The sequence below is a fragment of the Drosophila miranda genome, chromosome 2 (assembly GCF_003369915.1).
Source record: "Drosophila miranda strain MSH22 chromosome 2, D.miranda_PacBio2.1, whole genome shotgun sequence".
In the NCBI taxonomy this organism is placed as follows: Eukaryota; Metazoa; Arthropoda; class Insecta; order Diptera; family Drosophilidae; genus Drosophila; species Drosophila miranda.
Window position 1 is genome coordinate 8,327,071 of NC_046675.1, and position 12,334 is coordinate 8,339,404.

General features: G+C 42.1%; 1 protein-coding gene across 1 annotated transcript in view; it reads right to left on the reverse strand.

The window, feature by feature from the left end:
* The window catches only part of LOC108156191, a 64,055-nt gene extending 51,951 nt beyond the window's left edge, over nt 1-12,104 (reverse strand). Inside the window, exons 1-2 of the mRNA XM_017287522.2 lie at nt 11,714-12,104; nt 7,637-7,997 (exon numbers count right to left, since the gene is read on the reverse strand). Coding sequence (XP_017143011.2) covers nt 7,637-7,763 — 127 coding nt within the window. The 5' untranslated portion in view covers nt 7,764-7,997; nt 11,714-12,104. The remainder of the gene's footprint in view (nt 1-7,636; nt 7,998-11,713) is intronic.
* Nucleotides 12,105-12,334: the final 230 nt, after the last annotated feature.

A 12,334-nucleotide genomic window follows, 5' to 3' on the forward strand; every position in this document is an offset into this window, starting at 1 on the left:
AAGAGAGCAACAATCTGTTCAACAATCGAGGGTCTATTGGTATCCTTGTAGTCCATACATCCCCTACTCTACACTGTTCCTGTTTCACTGCCTCCGTTGGTTGTTGTACGTCAATAATATGCGTCATTCTAATACGAAAAAAATAAATAAATAACACAAAAAGAGAGAGAGAGAGAGAGAGAGAGGTGGACAGAAAAAAGGAGGAAAAAAACTCGGCTTACACGTGGTACTACTTTTAATGGATTTTATTTGTACTTGCCACTGTCGTTGGGCCACTGAAGTCGGACCCCAGAGGGGGGGCACAAGGGGAGTGGAGTGGCGGTGTGGCGGTGTGGAGTGGACTGCTGTGTGGTGTTGCAGGGGCCAGGTTCAAGTTGTAAGTGCTATTTTCATTGTTGTTTTCTAAAGTGTTGTCGTTGTTGTAGTTGTGCGTAAAGCAGTCGAAACGAACAATGACAAACAATATTGCTTACGGTGGATGGTTCCAGAGGGGGGGTAGGGGGCGGACACCGACATAGAAACGATTGAACGATTGGCTGCGATATCGAAAGAATCCCAACAATTGGCTATGTAAAGAAGCATGAAAGTGCCTTATAAATAGAGCCCAGGTAGCCGTTCGTGAATTATGAATGTTTTCTTTTTTTTCGGGGGAGCAGAGCGAATGGATTGCCCTAACGAACCTGTTCCAACCCAGATCTCTGCCTGTCTCTCTGTTAATTGGATAAGGAAAACCAATTCTATCTGGTCTAGCTATCACCCTAACTATTCCATAACTATTTGATAGGGGATCGTTAGCTCTCCCTTTCCCCCTGTAGTTTCTGGTAATCCCTAAGCGATTCCATCCACACTAAGGCTCGCACTTTCGAACTCCTTTGGGTGGCTATAACCATAGAAAAGACCATCTGATAATGCATTTTCCTATGAAATTTTACAGACCTGTTACCGGTAACTACCGCCGCATCTGGCGCATGATTTGGCTTCCTGTTATGGCCATGTAAATTTGTATTTCAATGCCCCCGAAAGTAAAATCATCCAATTGCAAAAGTACATATTAAAATAAAATAAAGCCTCTTTGGGTTTTTGTTAGATTTTGGGTCACAGCCGCCACACGCCACATTTTGCTGCCTCATCTAGGCCATTTATTTTATTGTTTTTTCTTTGGTAAACCCTCAACTTTAGATCCATTTTAAAGCAGAACCGAGGACCGTTTGAATGCTATTAAAGCATTTTCTCGTTTATGGCCAACACTCCCACTACTACTGCCTCCGACTGCGCATAAACTTGGCTCCAAAAAAAAAAAAATGGGGAGAAGAAAAAGTTTTCTAATGTGGCGCCACGGCTACGCAAAATTTATGCCAACTAACTTCTAATAATAATTTTAATTGCCAAACGGCAGCACTTTACGCATTATGAAACGGAGAGCGTGTGGGGGAGCGGGCAGGGCCTGGGGGGTCTAGAGTTTGCTTTCATTTCGTTTTTTATGTTTTCATAAGGTTTTTATTTTTTAATACTTATTTTATATAAACATTTCGCAAGAAGTTGGACGCATGGCACATGTTACCGAAGTGGGAGATGGAGGAGGATGTGGAGAAGGTGGAGGAGAAGGTGGAGGAGGAGGCGGAAGAGGGAGGCTGAGGGAGGCTGAGAAATTAAATTACAAATGTCATGCTGACTAGGGGGATATTTTCTTTCATTTTTGTCGCTTTTTCTTCTATTTCTGGTTTCTCTGGTTCGTTTGATACCCTGTACTTGGGAGAGTACATTGTGGGGCGTATTGGGAACACTATTTATTAATACTATTTATTTCCTGCTTTATCCAAGCGCTAAAAGTTAATTTTTGTATATTATCTTTTATTTTTCATTTTTAAAAGCATTTTCGTCGAAAATATTTATTTAAATCTAATTAATTATTCATTAAAATTGTATTTTTAAAATCATCGTAATTTTTCCTGTGACTGTTGTATAAGTTGCTCCAACAGTAACATCAAACAACATAATTTGTATCAGAGATATTATTTTAAAATCAAAAATACAAAATTAAATTCTAAAAAAAAATTAATAATTAAAAAAAAATTATTTTTAAGGAAATAATCTTGGTGGCTATACGATGTATACTCCGAGAATAAAAAACCAATCAGGGATTGATTATTTATGATATTTTTAGATTTTAGTTAATTATTTAAGGCCTATTTTTAGTTTTTAAAACACAAATTTAAAAGAAAAAACATTTTTATCAATTTTTAAAAATAAAAATTGTATTTGTACTGTCTTTATATTTTTTTTTAATATCAAAAATATTCCATAGACAAGTTTCCGTTCAAAAAATATTTGAATTAAATTCAAATCTTGAATAAAAATTGTATTGTCAATTTTTATTTTTAAAATTAAAAAATTTGCATAAGTTTGTTTATACACTTGGATAGATTTCAGACATTGATTTTTTTGTTCTCTCTGCAAAAAATCATTCGAAACGTTTTTGTCGAGGCACAGTTATAATGCTCCTCATGATTTCTTCTACATTTTATATAAAATATTTGTAATGGTTTTCTATAAATATAAACAACCCAAAACGGGGTACACAAAAAAAAACTAATCCCAATAAAAGGGGTAACCAACCAGTCGATATGCTCGACTATAAGATTGCCACTTGTTTCACGTATTGCTCTCCCCATAGCAAAGAAACCTTTCCATGAAATTTGCACACGTGGATGGAGGGAGTGGGATTGTAGATGTAGATGTGGCTGTGGCTGTGGCCCGAACTTGAAGCCTTAATATGCTTATGTGTCGACCGAGCGGAAAAGTACCAAGAACCAAGAACACCTTCCTGCCGAGCCACACACTTCCCCAAAGTCTCCATCAACAGGAATGAATGAAAATTAATTGTCGTCTACTTATGGTTTTTTTTTTTTTGTTCCACTCTTTCTATTTCAGCCCTGGCTGGTGGGACAGACAACGGTTCTCTAAATACCATAGTATTTGATATTTGGTTCGGCACACAATGTTTGATAAATAAAAACTGAAGTGTCATCTTTGTCTAGACGAAATAAAAACGTTGGGGTATAAATACAATACTTAGACTTTGACGGAAAGGAGATCAATGTCTCAGTCTCTGTCTGGCTTTAAATATGTAATCTATTCAGTTATGGGAATGATTTGATTATCATAAATTCACTCTAAGTCCGTATCCGTCTAGGAACTATGCATCTTCCGCCTCCTCCAAACTTAAGTTCAATGTTTTTCTGGTTCAAATTTCAAGTTAAAGGAAAAAATCTTCATCCACGGCAATTTCCTAATTGAACTAATAGAATTTTACTTCATTTTTTTGGATCTTTTTATTGGACACCGCACGCGTCGGATAAGTATCTACGGGGGGATGATTTTCGTATAATTGTCAGCACGAAAAAAAAAAAGGAAATATGTTTCACAGACACTTCCTTCCACCCTCTTCCCCCCACCCTTCATCGGCAACAGAAGATTATGAAATTTGTAAAATACTTTCCCAAAAGATTTTCCCCCGCGACGATGGAAAAAGTAAAATCTTTGCTTTCTTGCTAAGTGCGACTCTGCCGCAGGGGGGGTTGGGGGCTGAAAGGACCCTGATGTCCGTCCATGTTGTACTTAACTGATTTTCCCAAGAATTTTCACATTTCACGGGGCGAACAGACCGCCCCGGAGGGCGTGGGGGGTTCGAGGCGAGTCGAATCGAAACGAATCGAAGGCGACCTCAGCGGGAACAGCACAGCGTAGCAATCAGTTTAAAGCTGTCAAGGAAATGCCGGAGATTTTCAATGAGGCTATAAAACGAGGGAAAACTGCTGCGAATAATGCGACGCAGGATCCTCTATCTAGGCAGGACACCATCGTCATAGCCATAGCCATTTTCTCTCTCTTTCTGTGTGGGTGCATGTGTAGAAACTTTAATCAGGGAAAATGCTGCTGCGCTATGTACAGATACAGATACATAGATAGAAAAAACAGTTTTCGGGGAATCGAGGCGGAGCTCCGGTGCTCCTCAAGACACCGCAAAAGTCTACTTCTATTTCCTCTCTATTCCCTCCCTTTCTAACCATTTTAAGCTGTTTCTTTCGGCGCCGGCAGCATTTAGGGCTCATCTTCCATCCTATAGCCTCCATCCAGCATACACCATCCTCTCATGGGGACACTCCACGCTCCACACTCCACACTCCAGTCAAGAGCGGCAAACGCCTTGCATTTTGTGGTCTGGATGAGCCGATTTTCTGTTTTCTATTGTGGCCAGCACAGCGTTGACTCCTCAAGTTGTTGTTTCAACTGTTTTTCCACCACCCCCACACCCGCTCTTGCCTGGTTCTTGCTGTTTGTTTGCTGTTCTAAATACTCTTAAGGAAGGAATACTCCAAGAAGGAAGTATTTTCGACTCTACAAGGTATATTGTGGGAGTATGCTGGAGCAATATCAATGGGAATTTGTCTTAGTTTAGGGGCTGTGATAGCTCATATATAAGACATAGGAATGATGTTTTAAAGGTGTAAAAGAATAGGCCTGTGAATAGAAAAAAAAAACCGCATACATGTCGTGTGCATGACTTGTGCTTGTCGAGAAGAGAAGAGAATGCTGCAAAAGAGAACGATGCAAAAGCGATGCTGCAAAAACAAATGCCGCAAAAGAGATTGCCCGAAAAAGTGCATAAACAAAATACATGCCTTGTGCGTGATACGGCACACTGATGCATAATGCTCAAGTTTCACTCATAGGGGTTTCTTTTTTTCACTCTATTATGGTAATATTTTCATTGTAATTTCGTTCCAGGGTATCCATCCAACAGTTTCGGGCGCCCGAAGCAGGCATTTCTCTTCGCTGTGCTGGTGCTTGGTTCTTGGTTGTTGGTTGTTGTTCTGGTGGCAGCAGCCAAGTTTGTAACGCTGCTTGAGATGTCAAATAGCAGAGCGCCACGCCATGCAGCAGGAAGCACTTGGAAATTGAAATCATGCTTTGGGCGCCAGTTACGCAGACGCCGATGCTGACGGCGACGGCGACGCCAACGCACCGAACAACAACAATAAAAGTGGCATGCAACAACAGCAGAAACAACAAAGAGAACGAGAAGGGTCCCAGAGATATTTGCATATGAATATGGAGCACTCAGAGACGGATGAGGTGGGGGGGTCTTTTCGGGTTGTTGCTTCAACAGCAACAGCTACAGCAATGGGGCACAAACGATTTGTTGCTTGCTACACACACACACACACACACAAAGGAACAACAACAAAAGATCTGCTAAGAAAACGTATACCCTTTATCCACGGAAGGGCGGGAGGGTTCTATGCCCTGGAAGAAGAGTACGAAACGCTTTGATCGAAACATTTTTAATACTTAATTAATTACATATTTATTTGTGTATAAAATAATACTTACAAATAATACTCTTGAAATTCTAGAGAATTATGAGTAGGCAGAAATTACAAAAATAGTTATTTGTTGGCTTTGAGAGACAATAGTTTTTTCGTTTAAAGATTTCTCGGATGTCAGATACTCGATACAAACCAAGTAAAACAATACCAGTAGACACGTTCTATGCTTTTATTGAGTATCAAATAAAATCTATTATCATCCAACTAGAAAATTCTCATAGCGCAGACGAAGCTCTTGAAGCAATTTATCTACAATTTCTCCGAGATAACACCTCCAGAAATAAACTAAAACTGGTAAAGATACAAGTAGACTCTTGTAGATTTTGTGAACCATCGAAACACAGCCCATAAGAGGAGATCTCAACCTTTTGGGGGGAGCCACAGGGCCCCTCCCATAGGATTTGGGTAATTAAAAGTTTATTTAAAGCCTTAAAAGTATCATTGGCCGGTAAAAAATACAAATAAATTTCTCGTAATGCAACAAGGCCTTGTAATATCGTATCCATATAGTAATACATCGAACAGATGATTCTGGGACCTTCCATATTTCTATATTTATCCCAAAAGAGAGATATAGAAGAGATATGGGTGTTCTCTCATCATTCTTTAAGGGTATCTTCAGCCTCGACCTATCCATCCTTTGATGTTTGATGGCTGTTGTTGTTGTTGTTGTTGTTGTTGTTTCTGTTGATACTATGTTTTGTGGGTTTGTGCCTCCTCCATAGCTTATGGTGTGTGTGTGCCTGTGGTGTATTGCCGGCGGCAGCAATATCGTTCAACGCTTGTTGTTGTTGTTGTTGTTGTTGCTTGTGGCATTGGTGGGCTCTAGATGGCGCCACACGCTAGCGAAAATTGAATAAGAGGCTCGAGACTTGAAGGCAATTCCCGGCAAAAGATGTAGGCATGCGGCAAGCGGCAGTCAGGCAAGCGGAAAGCAGGAAGCTATACCAATAACAAACACACATCTACCCACCCACCACACACCCACCCACACACACACACACCACACACAGATAGACATGTTCGTGTAACAAGGAAAAGTTATGTAGTGTTCCATGCCATGTAGTACCTCCGGATACCTTCTACGGTCCCCCCTCATTTTTTCTCGTTTTTTCTCCGTTTTCCTTTTTATATTTTTTGCTTGTTTTTGGGTTACTTTGAATTTAATGGAAAATTTATTGACGACATGCCGCTTAGTCGTTTGACTTGGACTTGGACTTTTGCTTTTGCCTTTGCCATTGCTGTTGTTGCCCCAAAAGCACCCGGAGGCGACCCACTCCCACTCTCCCTCTCTCTCGGGACTAGCTATTTCCCGGCCAGCAGGCAGCTCCTGCTCTCCTGCTTTCCCTGCCGCTCCTCCTTGTGGGTCCTGTGCTCTGTCATGTGTGCAAAGTTTTCGCATTTGGTTTGGTTTCATGAACTTACCCATTCCCTTTCCTTCTTCCAAGCAATTGGGGATAAATAGTTGATGATTGCATGTGTCTGTGTGTGGGAGGATTTAGGGGCTGATCGAATGAGGGATGACCGCATGGATATGTCCCACGAATTGATGGATTGTCTCTCAGGAGCATTGAAAAAACATTTCAGCGATTGCCATATGGCCAGTTGCGGGTATGCGCCACAGCATCAGGGCTTTTCTTTTTTTTACATTTTGGCTTTGACTTTGAATAAAAGGATGCCAGCCGCTCCCCGTGAGAATGTGCCAGGTGTATCTCTCAATTTGTTTCATAATTCCAGTCAAATAGATGCGGGCCAGGGCCCTGCCTCTCTCCCTCTCTCTTGTATGACTTGTTCACTCCACAATAAATTAGAATTATAATTTCGCTTAGCCAAATCAACGACGCAATAACCGGGCCCGATGGGCGGCTCACATGCAAAAGGACTTTGCCCAAGAGCAACCCCCAAGAGAAGCGAAACGCCGAAGAGGGTAGTTTTCCTCGGCCCAATCCTCAACGGGGGATCTGCGACGAACAAACTTTTCTCGCGTGTTTTACCAACTTTAATATTTTATGTTGCTGATTTTCTTTATGGGATTTGGCCCTAGAAAACCACCCATAGCCCGCCCCCATCCTGCTCCTTTGAAAACTCAACAAGTTTTTGGCCAAGACTCCTGGGGTCCTGGGTCCTTGGTCCTTGGCTTGGAGTGTGGCATGAGGGCGGACACGCCTGCCCCGTTACGCCATTAGTTTATGATTATTGGCCAAGTTTAGAGCCAGATCGAAAAGGAGGGGGCGTACAGTACTCACCTGTTGTTGGCTGTTTGGTGAGGGTCAGTCCTCCATTGTTATCGGTCAGCAGCAGCACGGGCAGCAGCAGCAGCAGGATCTCCAAGAGTTCAATGACAAAAAGGCTTCGATTGTAAAACAAAAACATTGCAATCGGCTACGTGTATGCCCTTTGCCCGATGGCTTCTCCACCTACTCCTCCTTCTCCGACTCCTCCTTCTCCGACTCCTCCTTCTCCTCCTCCGGGTGTCTCCAACCAAAGTCTGTGACTATATCCTACAGTCTGGAGCGATCCGGTTTGTTGCTTTTTCCTTTCGTTTTCGGGGGGTTACGATGTGTATTTTCTCATATTGTTGTTGTTGTTGCGATGGCGGCGGCTCTCCTTCGAAGATGAATGGAAAAATCAAATCACCGAATTTTATTTACTAATCTAACGCTAACACACACACACACACACACACACAATGGCTTTAGGGGGAGGGGAGAGGCGGGGTGGCACACAAAAGTATGCTAATATATTTGGCTTGCTTTTGCGGGCGGGGGCGACGCCACACGCATAAATATTTTACGCGTGCAACAGTGCGTATACGCAATTTGTTTAATAGTCCACACAAACATCCCACAACACAACAGAATGGGTCTTGGGACCGGGACCAGGTCCTGGACCTGGACCTGGCGCCAATGTCGTTTTGCTGTCAACGTTCAAATCTGGAAATTGATGGGGAAGAGCCAAAGCGTGTGCGAAACAGTGAAGCTTCGCTGTGGGTGGTCCAAGACGGCAAGTTTTTCTGCAACCTCAGCTTGAGATTGGTGTTCCATTTCTCTATAAACATGTATCTAAATAATACTTAAATGTAGGTAGATTTATTTGAAAAATTTGTAAAAAGTTTGTAGCCCTTTAGGGCTCGCGCACACTATAGCTGAAAGCGGAGCTGAAATCGGCGCTGAAATCGGAGCTGAAAGCTCAGCTGATCTGAGAGCTTTTTTCAGGCAGAATCAGCTTGCAAGTGCGTACATTGTCGGCTGATCTGATTGCTGAAAGCTAAAAGCCACTGCGAATTAATATTACATTTTTCAATTATTATTTATTTTGTATAATAATAAACATTGTGATGTCTTTCGAGCGTTTACTGTACTTGGGGACATAGTATATTATATTTATTATTGACATATGAAAATGGTAATAATAAAACTTTTTTGCCCAATTTATCGCCTTCCAGAAATTATAGAAATAAAACTATTATCCAAATATTTTGAATAATCCCGCTTATTCCCCAGCTTCATCGCTTAACAATGTTTCGCCCATTTTCGATCACTTATGAACCAATACACTTGAACAAAATCAGCAATCAGCTTGCTGAAAAAACAAACATGCTTGATCGATCAAACTAAGCTGAGCTGATTTCAGAGAGCTTTTTCAGCTTTCAGCTCAGCTCAGTCTGCAATGTGCGCACTTGCACCGGTGCAGTGTGTTTGTTTTTTCAGAGCTTATAAATCAGGTATCAGCTCCGATTTCAGCTCCGCTTTCAGCTATAGTGTGCGCGAGCCCTTAGACTCTTTTTCTGCGATGAATTTTATATCGATTCCTTGAGATGGCCAAGGTAAAGGATTTCCTAGGATTTAATGCCTCAAAGACCCTCTCTGACGGTGCTATAATCCATTATTTATATTATTCCTATCCCACCACTTGACCATTAATATTTCACTTTTAATCTGTGCTCGTAATTTCGGAGATCCCTGCCATCCTCCCACACATCCTTTTGAGTATCATCTATGTATCATCATTAAATTTGTACTGGCTTTTGTGTTCCGGTTTGAGCTGTGATAAATTCTGTGAGTCTTCGACCAACTTCTGCTGACTGCTGACTGAACCATTGCCATTACGCACGCATCGTGCCGTAATCATAATGCTGATGCTCTGATGCTCTGATGATGATGGTGCCATAAAAGGCAGCGGGCACATTTCAATTCCACAACCAGAGACGGCGACAAGTACCACAAAGGCGCATGTATCTGAAAGATACATTTTCTAGCTTTCTAGAGTGCTCGGATTCGCGCGGCAAACCAAAGCGAGCACAAAAAAGAAACAAAAAGTATTCGCATAAATGAATGCTAAAATATATTTCGGCAGCGACTGCGGCAGCGACTGCGGCTGCGGCTGTGGCTGCCTCTGCTGCGGCGCCATTACTGTTATTGCTGCTGTTGCTTTTTCCACTATCAAAGGCTTTCGCGAAGCACACGCTGACGCCAGCTGCGCCGCCGACGGCAATGGCAACAGCGCGACAGCTACTGAGGCTGCAACCACAGACAAAGTTTTATATGTATGACAATTGCTTTTTTGTTGAGACCCAAACAAAAAATTGTAAAAAAATTCAATAAATCAAAAGAAAATGCAAAAAACTGCCAAAACAAAAAAAAAGCGAAACAAGAAACAAAAAACGAGCGGCTCTTGTGAGAGTCGAAGATTTTAATACACTACCACAGAGAGTGATTATGGGATTTAGCAAAAATAATAGATAAATACTACTATACTGGGTAGATAATGGAATCACCTTTGGATCAGGCTAGTGCCATAGCCTTTAACACCCTTTATTGTTGCTTGAATTTTCGCGCTTAGCAAACTTTAACTCATATCTAAAGTACCTCTTCTAAGGATATGTTTTAGTGGAAAAAGTGAATTTGAATGGTTTTTCACTCTTGCTGCCGGCAAATGTTTTGCACACGCACTGTGGCGTTTATTTGTTGTGTGGCATGGCCCTTTGTTTACAACTTTTAATATACAATATTTTGTATTTTGCAAAAGGACAATCCCCAAACGAAAAACCTCAATTTGAGAGATAAGCAAGAAGCGTAGTGTGTGTGTGTTATATAAAACAAATTGAACAATGCACATGTATGCGAAATTTCGGGCAAAAACACACACACGCACACACACTGGCAAAGGCAAAGCCAAAGAGAGAAACAGGCGCTCAGAATGAATAAAAGTTTGCTTTGTGGGCACTGACAGGGGGAGAGGGCAGGCAGGGAGAGCAAACAAAAATTCAGCAACGACGCAAAAATTTCGATTTCCTCGAAATTTCTACCTCGTTTTGTTGTTCTTCTATTATGCTTATTTCTCTTATTCATCATCTGCTCCTGCTGTTTGTTGCTGCCGTTGTTCTTCTTCCTTCAGGCGTTGTTCTCAATTTCACTTCCGCAAAAAATGTTGGAATTGCTGTCGAGGCGGTTAATAAGGAATGCAGAAATGTGATGTGATCGCTAAACCGTCCTCGAAGATTGGACAATTTCTTCTAAGTTTCACTTTCGATCAACACTCTGTGAAAACGAAACTGGGAACAAGGCCTGATAATACATTTTGTTTGCAAATAAAGCAAAGCAAAGAAAACGAAGAGAAGAGAAGAAGCAACAGCAGAGGCAGCACCACCAGCAGCAGAAGCAGCGCAGCTTACTAAGCTTTTTCTGAGCATCATCGCATCCCACTCTGATGCCTGTTTTTGCTCCTTGTTTTTGCTACGCTTTCGCTTTGTTGCGTTCAAGAGCTTTGACTGCCTGACTGCCTGCCTGCCTGGCCTGGCCTGCCTACCATCCGTGGTGGAAGAGGAAGAACTACTGTACTTTGGCGGTCATGTTTTTATTGCGTTTCATATCCTTTTTTTGGAGTGGTGGAGGAGTTTGCTTTGTTTGGAATTTTTCGAGTTTTAAAATATTCATTTCTCACTTTTTTGCACTCCCCCTCAGCACGCACTTGGCGTATCTTTCCTCTCTCTCTTTCTCACTAACTCTATCTCTGCCTCTGTCGCTTAGATTATGTCATAATTTGGTTTTGGGAAAGGACTAAACAATGCCGGAATTTTTGAAAATTGAACCTCTCTCTTCATATCATATCTCTTTCGCTCCGCCCGGCAGACAATGAATGAATCACATTTCGTTTTCATTTGATTTGCCACAAACACACAACACACACACGCACACACATAGATCCACTATCCATCTCTCTCTTTCTGTCTCTGTGCACGCATTGCACCGGCTCCTGTTGCCCGCGTCGCCCCCGTCTTTATGTTTGCCTTTGCTGTGCCTTTTCTGTTGTTGCTTTGCTACCTTTGTTTTGTGTTGTTTTTTCTTTGCATTTCCGTTTTACGTTTGTATTTCGTATTGCCTTTGCACTCTCACATGCACACGAACACGGACAACGCCGCTCAAATCAACGGAATTACGCGCACAATTCGCCCAAAGCTTTGTTGTTTAGCATTTTTTGTTTGTTGCTTTGTCGCCCCGCTTGGCCAAAGATACAAAAGACGCACGGCTCGCAAAAATCACTGAGATTCAAAGATTCGGTTGCCAGATTCAAAGATACTACGTCTACGCGGAGGCGGCGCTGGCGCTGGGGATTACAACGAAATAGCGAGCGCGGGCCCGCAGCTTTCCCACCGAGCGGAGCAAACACGTCCAAACATGTACGCCATTCCAAAGGGGAATTGGCGCTCAGGCAATATAAAAACTTTTAAAACTCATATCATGGGAAACCCGCACGTCGCTCCCAGTAGCAGGGTGTGCTAGGAAAACAAGGTGGTGTACAGCCACCTAAACTGTTGTCTGGAATCGTGCGAAGCTCCACCTTGTTGTACGAATACACCCTGTCGGTAGTGCTCGAGCAGCTTGCCGAGGGCTTACGAGCAGCATTTCACAAAAGCCGAGAGAGTACGAGTTACATGTGAATCC